This window comes from Ranitomeya imitator, chromosome 7, assembly GCF_032444005.1.
Source record: "Ranitomeya imitator isolate aRanImi1 chromosome 7, aRanImi1.pri, whole genome shotgun sequence".
NCBI lineage: Eukaryota > Metazoa > Chordata > Amphibia > Anura > Dendrobatidae > Ranitomeya > Ranitomeya imitator.
Genome location: NC_091288.1, coordinates 132,365,344 through 132,378,147, shown reverse-complemented (window position 1 = coordinate 132,378,147; position 12,804 = coordinate 132,365,344). Strand labels below are relative to the sequence as shown.

The window sequence follows — 12,804 nt, the reverse complement described above, 5'->3', positions numbered from 1 at the left end:
ATTACCTCATAAAGGGACACTGGTCAGAATTGCAAAAAACGGCAAGGTCTTTAAGGTCAAAATAGGCTGGGTCATGAAGGGGTTAAAGGGAACCTGTCACCCCCCCCCAGGCGTTTGTAACTAAAAGAGCCACCTTGTGCATCACTAATGCTGCATTCGGACAAGGTGGCTCTTTTAGTTATGCTCCTTGCACACACTGAAATGAACACTTATAAAATGTGCCCCCTCATACCTTGAAATCGCCAGGGAGATGGGCCTTTCCCCTCTAATTAGACGCAGCACAGCCGTCATTCATACCCCTTGGCGCCGGGCTCAGCCTCCTCAGTTTTGTTTGAATCTGTCCTGGAGCCTGTGCTGTTATGCTATCCCTTGGGCATGCGCAGTTAGCGCTGCCCGTCTTCTGACATCATTTGATGTCAGGCTTACTGCGCCTGTGCGGCTGCGCTCCCTGAGATCCCGCCCCGCAGTGTCTTCTGATTTATTCACACTGCGGGGCTGGGATTCATGGGCATGCGCAGTGCATATCTTCGCCTCTCACTCATCTCCCTCCGCCTTCTTCAGACTGTGCGGCGTCAGCTGATCCCTAATCGCATGCCACGGCCGTGACGCGGCACAGTCTGAAGAAGGCGGAGGGAGATGAGTGAGAGGCGAAGATATGCACTGCACATGCCCATGAATCCCAGCCTCGCAGTGTGAATAAATCAGAAGACACTGCGGGGCAGGATGTCGGGCAGCGCGGCCGCACAGGTGCAGTAAGCCTAACATCAAATGATGTTAGAAGATGGGCAGCGCTAACTTCGCATGCCCAAGGGATCTGGGACAGTTTCAAACAATGCTGAGGAGGCGGCGCCTGGCACCAAGGGGACATGAATGACGGCTGTGCTGCGTCTAATTAGAGGGGAAAGGCCTGCCTCCCTGGCGATTTCACGGTATGAGGGGGCATATTTTACAAGTGTTTATTTCAGCGTGTGCAAGGAGCATAAATAAAAGAGCCACCTTGTCCGAATGCAGCATTAGTACTGCACAAGGTGGCTCTTTTAGTAACAAACGCCAGGGGGGGTGACAAATTCCCTTTAAAATTCTAATCAATATTGTGCCTTCTCATTACTAACCTCTTAAATGAGGCTGTCAAGAATGACAGCGGCATCTAAGAGGTCAAACTGCTGTAACTGCAGCTAGCTCTGATTGCAATGGTTATTCCAAACAGCCAGCACCTGCGCTATATGATGTAGGATCATATCCTGAGTTAGCACCATACATTAATGAATAAATTGGCACTCTATGTCTGACTTTTTGTCAAAAAAAAAAATCACTTGGAATGCACCTGGAAAAGTAAAACCCTTTCATACTTTTGTAATTTCATACTGAGAATATTTAGAATACTAACTACCATATAACAATATGATAAAATGAAATTAAATGTCTGAAAAGATAATTCAATTATAAATAACATACAATATCAAATTCAGCTGATCCAACAAGCTTGGTAAGATCTTCATATTCATCTGGTGACATTGGCAGAAGTGATTCTGCAGATTGCAGTCGGGAAGGATGTCTAAAAAAAAAAAAACTTTATTAGGACACTTTTGAAAATATCACAGAATATAAACAAGATGTAAATAATCCAAAAATTTAGAAGATCACCAACCAAGTGGATTGTTAAGATAAAATGTAGCTTTTAATTATTTATTATAAAATTATTAATACAATTCCACCGTGCTATGCGCTGGTCAATCTGGCAAAATTCTTTTAGGGAACGAAAATATACATGTCCCAAAATATTATACCGGTAGTTATTTTTTGCCAGAGGAAAATAGAGACAGACTCGGGCCCATTATTTATTTGCATTCGGGGTTATACAGTTGATAGCTGTAAACATTTTTCCTAGCTATTTGTCTATACAGAAACCAGAGCCTGTTGGTATAATGTAGCAGTTGTTACAATGTTGCTATTAATTGGTAGCTATTTATTCAGATACTCCTTTCATAGACACCTATCAACATCATTCATAGGTTTCTGCTGTTAGAATGTTGCTATTCAATGTAAGCTATGGAAATATCAAATAGGGGAACAATATCGAGATCCAGGATACCTACAGGATTAACCCCTTCATGACCCAGCCTATTTTGACCTTAATGACCTGGCCATTTTTTGCAATTCTGACCAGTGTCCCTTTATGAGGTAATAACTCGAACGCATCATCGGATCCTAGCAATTCTGAGTTTGTTTTTTCGTGACATATTGAGCTTCATGTTAGTGGTAAATTTAGGTCAATCATTTTTGCGTTTATTTGTGAAAAAAATGGAAATTTGGCGAAAATTTGGAAAATGTCACAATTTTCAATTCTTGAATTTTTATTCTGTTAAACCAGAGAGTTATGTGACACAAAATAGTTAGTAAATAACATTTCCCACATATATACTTTACATCAGCACAATTTTGGAAACAACATTTTTTTTTTTGCTAGGAAGTTATAAGGGTTAAAATTTGACCAGTGATTTCTCATTTTTACAACAAAATTTACAAAACCATTTTTTTAGGGACCACCTCACATTTGAAGTCCGTTTCAGGGGTCTATATGGCTGAAAATACCCAAAAGTGACACCATTCTAAAAACTGCACCCCTCAAGGTGCACAAAACCACATTCAAGAAGTTTATTAACCCTTCAGGTGCTTCACAGCAGCAGAAGCAACATGGAAGGAAAAAATGAACATTTAACTTTTTAGTCACAAAAATGAACTTTTAGCAACAATTTTTTTATTCCCAAGGGTAAAAGGAAAAGAGGACCCCGAAAGTTGTTGTCCAATTTGTCCTGAGTACGTTGATACCCCATAAGTGGGGGGGAATCACTGTTTGGGTGCAAGGCAGGGCTCGGAAGGGAAGGAGTGCCATTTGATTTTTTGAATGAAAAATTGGCTCCAATCTTTAGCGGACACTATGTTGCATTTGGAGAGCCCCTGTGTGCCTAAACATTGAAGCTTCCCCACAAGTGACCCAAATTTAGAAACTAGACCCCCAAGGAACACATGCGTTAATAGGCTGCTGTTAACGCAAGTGCCGACATGACATCGTGCTACCACAGATAGAGCATCTGCTAGCTCTATCTGCGCTAGCAGTGACGGACCCAGAAACGCTGCAGCCCGCATCCGAGGGTCCATCACTCAATGACGGCACATCGCTAGCGCGCGCGTCCGACATTGGACTCAATAGCGGCGGTAACGGACTGTGTTACACCGCGTTATGCCGTGGTGTAACGTAGTCCATCTAACGGATGCCTAAACGCAGTATGAACCCAGCTTAAGTGGCAGAGGTTCACATACACTCTACCAGGGGCTGGCTGGCAAATTTTGGCCTGGGGGGCAAGCACACAGCAGTGGCCCATGAAAAGCGGCCCATCCATAAAGGGGTTGTTGGATCTTAAGCTACATGTGTACAGTCACTATGTGTGAATTCTCGTATCATGCGCGGTGAAGATTCTCTGGTGCCGGTGCCAGGAACAGGTGGTCTTGTGACCGCAAGCATGCGATATATATATTCCCAGCCACATTCCGGCTAGACTGTTTATGGTCTTGTTCGATACAGTTGCATTAGGCCATGCAAGTCTAGTCAGCATGTGACCGCATGTATGCAAATCACAAACTTGCAGCTACACACCCGCCGAATAACCACAGCACTGCGAGCAATGTGAGAAGCACAAGTCTGCAACCACATAGAATGACACAGAGTAAATGCACCAATGACTGACACATGCACAACCCCACTGTATAATGACACACACATGCACAGCCCCACTGTATAATGACACACACACAGCCCCACTGTATAATGACAAACACACATACGCACAGCCTCACTGTATGACACACACACATGCACAGCCTCGCTGTATAATGACACACACACACGCACAGCCTCACTATACAATGACACACACACATGCACAGCCCCACTGTATAATGACACACACATGCACAGCCCCACTATATAATGACACGCACAGCCCCACTGTATAATGACACACACACAGCCCCACTGTATGACACACACATACGCACAGCCCCACTGTATAATGACACACACACACGCACAGCCTCACTGTATAATGACACACTAACAGCCCCACTGTATAATGACACACACACAGCCCCATTGTATAATGACACACGCACAGCCCCAATGTATAATGACACACACAGCCCCACTGAATAATGACACACACAGTCCCACTGTATAATGACACACGCACAGCCCCAATGTATAATGACTCACACAGCCCCACTGTATAATGACACACATGCAGTTCACACACTCAGCTCACACACACGCAGCTCACACACACACGCAGTTCAAACACACGCATCACACATGCAGTTCACACACACGCAGCTCACACACACGCATCACACACACACAGCTCACACACACGCATCCCACACGCATCACATGCGCAACATCACACGCGCAGCATCACACACACACGCAGCTCACACACATCACACACACGCAGCTCACACACACGCAGCTCACACACACTTGCAGCATCATACACACGCATCACACACAAATCTCACATGTGCAGCATTACACACGCAGCTCTCACACACACGCAGCTCTCACACGCACGCAGCATCACACACATGCATCACACACATGCATCACACACACGCATCACACACGTGCAGCATCACACACAGATCTCATACACACGCAGCTCTCACACACCATCACACACACGCATCACACACGCAGCATCACACACATGCAGCTCTCACACACGCAGCATCACACACGCAGCTCTCACACACAAATCTCACATGCACAGCATCATACACTCATGCATCACACACTTGCAGCTCTCACACACAAATCTCACACACACAGCTCACATACACGCGCAGCATAACATACGCAGCTCTCACACACACAGCATCACGCACGTGCAGCATCACACACACAGATCTCACACACACGCAGCTCTCACACACCATCACACACAGGCAGCTCTCACACACAGGCAGCTCTCACACACACGCAGCATCACACACACAAGCATCACACACACCAGATACCTCATATACACATCACACACTCTCCTCTGTGGTGAGGGGTGGCTGATGTCCATGTGCAGCTCTTCGGTTTCTTCTGCTCACAGCTCTGCACTGTCCCGACACCTCCCCCAGTCTCTCCTTCTCTGCCAGGATAGCAGATAAGAGCAGGAGGAGCTGGGGCTTCTCTCTCCCTGGGAGCTCCACGCGCACACACAGGCCGGTATGCTGACCTTTCATCTTGATTGCTGCTGGCTTCGCTGTCTCCCTCAGAGTGGCAGTGCCGCACAGGAGCCTGCTCATGCACCACCTGCCACGTTCCTCATGGTCGTTTTCAGCGGTGGTACACGTTTTCTGCCCACTAGCCAGTGAGACAGATATACCATTTACCATGTATCTCATGGTCAGTGACAGCAGCGGTACACATTTCCTGCCCACTATCCAGTGAGTCGGATCATGCTCATCACATACTGCTGCAGCTTGCATGTCGGGGCGGCTGGGGGGATGACGTGACCACGCACTACAGGTGCGCTATGTATTATAATCACTGCCAGTCCTCCAGCGGCCCTGTGCAGCTGCTTAGTCAACAGCCCGGGGGGGCATATGCATTCCTGCCACCCGGCCCAGTCTGCCCCTGCACTCTGCTCTTAGGGCCCCTAAGATAAATGAAACTGTATCCAGGACTCTTACAGTTGAGAACCCATAGTTCCACTGCCTCACAGTAGATAATCTTCCTCTGTGGTGAGAAGAAACCTACTTTTCTCTAGCCATAGAGTATGGCTGTCTGGGTGTATAAATATCACTGAGAAGATTGCCTTATAGGATATGTATATGTGAGTAATGTCAGTAAAACAGGAGTAATGATCTAAGTTTCCCTTTCAGCGCTTCTAATGAGAAGCCCGACTTTGGTAATGTCAGGAGATATTACCTGCCAGGTGGCATATTCCTTAGTTACAATAACATCCAACCCTTACTTGGGGTTTAGACATCTAAGGATTCGGAATAGACGTGATCTCCTGGATGAGTAATGTGCGTACATCCCAATGCTCTGCCTATTATCCATGTACTAACTGTTATTGGTTTGATCTTCCCGCAGTCCAAGGTCGGAGGCTAGTGCGCAGGCACAGTGTGAGTGTGTCCCTCTGACTCAAGCCGATGCCGTGGTGCATGACTGGGTAATCCAGTCTGAACAGGCACGTGTCGCTTCTCCAAGTCCCCTCCCCGTGGGAATATAGTGCAGGTGGTTGGGGGCCAGTACTCTGAGCCCTAATATATGGCAATGGTCAAAAGTCTGGTGACCCAGACATCACTGGTTCAGCTCTTCATATTAACCATAATTTTGATTGTGAATGTTTCCTGGAGTGGAGAAGATCATATAGGAACCACCAAACTGCATGGGGGAAACCTGGAGGAAGTTGTTTTCAGGTTCCAAGTTAGAAGGGGGGTTTCCAATAACAGCTTTCTTAGAGTTTCTGCACAAGGGGTTGGACAGGGGCTAGCCACAAACACTTTAAAAGTTCAAGTCTTGGCTTTAGGGGCCCTGTACAATTACGACCCGGCTGGGAATCAGAGGATATCCAGATTCATCAAAGCGTTGGCCAGGTCTAGACCCATCCCCTCTCGGTGTACTCCTCCTTGGGATTTAAACTTGGACCTTACAACCCTATCCAAACCTCCTTTTGAACCCCTGTCATAGGCTTCACTGGGAATCTGTCCCTTAAAACATCACTTCTTTTAGCTTGTAGAGTCAGTGACCTTCAGGCATTGTCAAGCCAGCCCTCGCTTCACACAAAGCTTAGAGGATAGGGTTATTCTTAAAGATGGACCTGGCCTACCTTCCAAAAGTGGCATCACAGTTTCTCAGATCTCAGGAGATCACCCTCTCTTCTTTTTGTCCCAATCCCAAAAGATAGGGAAGAGAAAAACTTACACACACTAGATGTGGGGAAATGCCTAATCCAGTACTTAGCGGCCACGAGGGAGCGTATGAAGCATGGGTCTCTCTTTGTGTGCTTTCCTCGAGAGGGGCGAAAAAGCTTCTATGGGCACGCCGGCAAGATGGATAAGGAACGCCATCACCCTGGCATACTCTTCACATGAAGCGGCCATCCCGGAGAAAATTAAGAGCCCATTCATCAAGAGAGGAGGCAGCCTCCTGGGCAGAAAAATACAGTGCCTCAATAGAACAGATAGGTAGAGTCGCTACGCGATCTTCCCCTCTACGTTCTTTAATCACTATCGGCTGAATCTAGCCTCTCCTTAAGACCTTACATTTGGGAGTACGGTTCTGGAAGCAGTGTACCCTCCCTAATGTACAATCTCTGCAATCTCTCTGTGGTGCCGTCATGGGGGACAGATAAAAATATAGTTATTTACCGATAACGGTATTTCTCTGAGCCCATGACTGCACCCGCACATTCCCTCCCTTCACGTGTGGGTGTGCACACTTATTTTCATTAATGTTATTGCTTATATGTAGTCACATGGTGTTTTCTGTTAAGCTTCATAGTAATGTTAAATGTTTATATTAATAACCTGGAGGTCCTCTCGTGCTCTGTAAACAACTGATGCGGGAGAGAGGTACCGTCCTTTTTATCTGTAGGTTTACTGTCCTTCATGGGCAGATCCCCTCTTTCCGTGGTGCCGTCATGGGCTCAGAGAAATACTGTTATTGATAAGTGACTATATTTTTTGGCACTTTTGCACAATAAAAACTATTTTATAGAAAAAATAATTTATATTTGCAGTGCTTTGTTCTGAGAGCTATAACTTTTTTATTTTTACGCTTATAGATCTGGTACGCCAGGTATTGATGTGAGAGACTCGTGCGAGTTTTTCGCAAGTGAGACCCTGGCCTAACGCAGATTTTGTGCGTGTGTCTTTAACTCTTTATGTATCATTTTATTAAGTTTATTACTAAACATCGGGCTTGGTATTATCTATCCATCTATCTATAGATAAATCTATCCATCTATCTATAGATAGATCTCTATACACAGATCTATAGATAGATAGATCTAAGATAGATCTATAGATAGATCTAAGATAGATACATCTATATGTGTGTGTAAACATTATTCTTCAATGGAGTATGTAAAAGAAGAGGTTGGACAAGGAAATGACATCACAATTCTTTTTTTTTTTTAATAATAGATCTTTATTAAGCTTACAAAAACGCATACAAATCCCCATGAAAAAAAGCATGAAAAGCCACATTAAATCTGTGCAGATTTTTTACCTGTGCTTTCTGCCAAGAGATGCAGAATCTGCGCAAAAAAATCCACAGGCAAAGCTGCAACGTGTGCACATACCCTAATAAACACTTACTGTTGTGTTGTGAGTTCTGTTTTTGGGCTCCCTCTGGTGGTTGCTGATGGTACTGGGTGACTTGTCTTTCCTGGGTTTCTGGGTTCCACCTGTTCCATCAGCATATGGGAGTTTCCTATTTAACCTGGCTTTGCTGGCATTTCCTCGCCGGTTATCAATGTATCCAGTGTGTCTTGTTACCTCTGCTCCCTGCTCCTAGAACCTTCTGGTCAAGCTAAGTTTGGATTTTCCTGTTTTGGTGTTTTGCTTTATTTGGTTTTTAGTCCAGCCTGCAGATATGTGATTCTTGCTGCTGGTTGCTCTAGTGGGCTGAAATTGCTCCTCATGTACCATGAGTTGGCACATGAGTTCAAGTAATTTCAGGATGGTTTTTTGAAGGGTTTTTCGCTGACCGCGCAGTTCACTTTTGTATCCTCTGCTATCTAGCTTTAGCGGGCCTCATTTTGCTGAAACTGTTTTCATACTGCGTATGTGCTTTCCTCTCATTTCACTGTCATTATATGTGGGGGGGCTGCTATTTCTGTGGGGGATTTCTCTGAAGGCAAGAGAGGTCTGTGTTTCTTCTAATAGGGGAAGTTAGATCTTCGGCTGGAGCGAGACGTCTAGGATCATCGTAGGCACGTTCCCCGGCTACTTTTATTTGTGTGTTAGGTTCAGGGTCGCGGTCAGCTCAGGTTCCATCGCCCTAGAGCTTGTTTGTATCTGTGCTTGTCCTTTAGTGATCCCCTGCCATTGGGATCATGACAGTATAACCGGCCCACAAAGTGTTAATTGTATTGGCTGAAGTAGGAGGATAAGTAGTCTGAGGAAGTTTTTTTTTTTTTTTTTTCTCTCTCTTTCCCTCAGAGTTTGCTGCCTAGCCTTATTGCAGCCTGGCTACTTCCTCCTCCTCTTAATCTTTGAATGGCTTTGATCCCAGCTGTTTATCATGGACGTCCAGAGTTTGGCTTCCAGCCTGAATAATCTTGCCACTAAGGTTCAAAATATACAGGATTTTGTTGTACATGCTCCTATGTCTGAACCTAGAATTCCTGTCCCAGAGTTTTTTTCTGGAGATAGATCTCGTTTTCTGAATTTTAGGAACAATTGCAAGTTGTTTCTTTCTTTGAAATCTCGCTCCTCTGGAGACCCTGCTCAGCAAGTCAAGATAATTATATCTTTCCTGCGGGGTGACCCACAGGATTGGGCATTTGCATTGGCACCAGGGGACCCTGCGTTGCTTAATGCGGATGCGTTTTTTCTGGCATTGGGTTTGCTCTATGAGGAACCTAACCAAGAGATTCAGGCTGAAAAAGCTTTGTTGGCCCTCTCTCAGGGGCAAGATGAAGCAGAAATTTATTGTCAAAAATTTCGGAAGTGGTCGGTACTTACTCAGTGGAATGAGTGCGCTCTGGCTGCAAAGTTTAGAGATGGCCTTTCTGAGGCCATTAAAGATGTTATGGTGGGGTTCCCTGCGCCTGCTGGTCTGAATGAGTCTATGACTATGGCTGTTCAGATTGATCGGCGTTTACGGGAGCGCAAACCTGTGCATCATTTGGCGGTGTCGTCTGAACCGTCACCTGAGATAATGCAATGTGATAGAATTCAGTCCAGAAGTGAACGGCAAAAGTATAGGCGGAAAAAAGGGTTGTGCTTTTATTGTGGTGATTCAGCTCATGTTATATCAGCATGCTCTAAACGCACAAAAAAGGTTGATAAGTCTGTTGCCATTAGTACTCTACAGTCTAAGTTCATTCTGTCTGTGACTCTGATTTGTTCATTATCATCCATTTCCGTCGATGCCTATGTGGATTCAGGCGCTGCCCTGAGTCTTATGGATTGGTCATTTGCCAATCGCTGTGGGTTTAGTCTGGAGCCTCTGGAAGTCCCTATTCCTTTGAAGGGAATTGACTCTACACCTTTGGCTATGAATAAACCTCAGTACTGGACACAAGTGACCATGCGTATGACTCCCGTTCATCAGGAGGTGATTCGCTTCCTGGTACTGTATAATTTGCATGATGTCCTAGTACTTGGTCTGCCATGGTTACAAACTCATAATCCAGTCCTTGACTGGAAATCAATGTCTGTGTTAAGCTGGGGTTGTCAGGGGGTTCATGATGATGCACCTCCAATTTCTATCGCTTCATCTACTCCTTCTGAGATTCCTGTGTTTTTGTCTGACTATCGGGATGTTTTTGAGGAGCCTAAGCTCAGTTCGCTTCCTCCTCACAGGGATTGCGATTGTGCTATAAATTTAATTCCAGGCAGTAAATTTCCTAAAGGTCGTTTGTTCAATCTGTCAGTGCCAGAGCATACTGCTATGCGGGATTATGTTAAGGAGTCCTTGGAAAAGGGACATATCCGTCCATCTTTGTCCCCTTTGGGAGCAGGTTTTTTTTTCGTGGCCAAAAAAGATGGTTCCTTGAGGCCTTGTATAGATTATCGTCTTTTGAATAAGATTACCGTAAAATATCAGTATCCTTTGCCATTGTTGACAGATTTGTTTGCTCGCATTAAGGGGGCTAAATGGTTCACTAAGATTGATCTTCGGGGTGCGTATAATCTTATACGAATAAAGCAAGGTGATGAGTGGAAAACCGCATTTAATACGCCTGAGGGCCATTTTGAGTATTTGGTAATGCCTTTTGGACTTTCTAATGCTCCTTCAGTCTTCCAGTCCTTTATGCACGATATTTTCCGTGAATATCTGGATAAATTTATGATTGTGTATTTGGATGATATTTTGGTTTTTTCTGATGACTGGGAGTCTCATGTTCAGCAGGTCAGGAAGGTGTTTCAGGTCCTGCGGGCCAATTCCTTGTTTGTAAAAGGCTCAAAGTGTCTCTTTGGAGTCCAGAAGATTTCTTTCTTGGGGTATATTTTTTCCCCTTCTACTATTGAGATGGATCCCGTCAAGGTTCAGGCTATTTGTGACTGGACGCAGCCTACATCTCTTAAGAGTCTACAGAAGTTCTTGGGCTTTGCTAATTTCTATCGTCGTTTTATAACTAATTTTTCTAGTGTTGTTAAGCCTTTGACGGATTTGACTAAGAAGGGTGCTGATGTTGCTAATTGGTCTCCTGCGGCTGTGGAGGCCTTTCAGGAACTTAAGCGCCGGTTTTCTTCTGCTCCTGTGTTGCGTCAGCCTGATGTTTCGCTCCCTTTTCAGGTTGAGGTTGATGCTTCCGAGATTGGAGCGGGGGCGGTTTTGTCACAGAGAAGCTCCGATGGCTCAGTGATGAAGCCATGCGCGTTTTTTTCTAGAAAGTTTTCGCCGGCTGAGCGGAATTATGATGTTGGTAATCGGGAACTTTTGGCCATGAAGTGGGCATTTGAGGAGTGGCGTCATTGGCTAGAGGGTGCTAGACATCGTGTGGTGGTCTTGACTGATCACAAAAATTTGATTTACCTTGAGTCTGCCAGGCGTCTGAATCCTAGACAGGCTCGTTGGTCACTGTTTTTCTCTCGTTTCAATTTTGTGGTTTCATACCTGCCAGGTTCAAAGAATGTGAAGGCGGATGCTCTTTCTAGGAGTTTTGTGCCTGACTCCCTTGGAAATTCTGAGCCCTCTGGTATCCTTAGGGATGGGGTGATTTTGTCTGCTGTCTCCCCAGACTTGCGACGTGCTTTGCAGGAGTTTCAGGCGGGTAAACCTGATCGTTGTCCGCCTGAGAGACTGTTTGTTCCGGATAATTGGACCAGTAGAGTCATCTCCGAGGTCCATTCTTCTGCGTTGGCAGGTCATCCTGGAATATTTGGTACTAGAGACTTGGTGGCCAGGTCTTTTTGGTCGCCTTCCTTGTCGAGGGATGTGCGTTCTTTTGTGCAGTCTTGTGAGGTTTGTGCTCGGGCTAAGCCTTGCTGTTCTCGGGCCACTGGATTGTTGTCACCTTTGCCTATCCCGAAGAGGCCTTGGACGCACATTTCCATGGACTTTATTTCGGATCTCCCTGTCTCTCAAAAAATGTCCGTCATCTGGGTTGTGTGTGATCGCTTTTCTAAAATGGTTCATCTGGTACCCTTGCCTAAGTTGCCTTCCTCCTCTGAGTTGGTCCCTCTATTTTTTCAGAATGTGGTTCGTTTGCATGGGATTCCTGAGAACATCGTTTCTGACAGGGGATCCCAGTTTGTGTCTAGATTTTGGCGGACGTTCTGTGCTAAGATGGGCATTGATTTGTCCTTTTCGTCTGCATTCCATCCTCAGACGAATGGCCAGACTGAACGAACTAATCAGACCTTGGAAACTTATTTAAGGTGTTTTGTTTCTGCTGATCAGGATGACTGGGTTACCTTTTTGCCGCTGGCCGAGTTTGCCCTTAATAATCGGGCTAGTTCTGCTACCTTGGTTTCTCCTTTCTTTTGTAATTTGGGGTTTCATCCTCGTTTTTCCTCTGGTCAGGTGGAACCTTCTGATTGTCCTGGAGTGGACATGGTGGTGGATAGGTTGCA

General features: G+C 45.4%; 1 protein-coding gene across 5 annotated transcripts in view; it reads right to left on the bottom strand.

Moving 5' to 3' along the window:
- STAT1 (signal transducer and activator of transcription 1) overlaps nt 1-12,804 on the bottom strand; it is a 1,428,390-nt gene that overhangs the window by 34,236 nt on the left and 1,381,350 nt on the right. For 4 of the 5 annotated variants that reach the window (XM_069733808.1, XM_069733811.1, XM_069733809.1 and 1 more), the window contains one exon: nt 1,456-1,555. The exons of the other annotated variant lie outside the window; for it this stretch is intronic. In XM_069733808.1, coding sequence (XP_069589909.1) covers nt 1,456-1,555 — 100 coding nt within the window. The remainder of the gene's footprint in view (nt 1-1,455; nt 1,556-12,804) is intronic. 5 annotated transcript variants of the gene reach the window in all.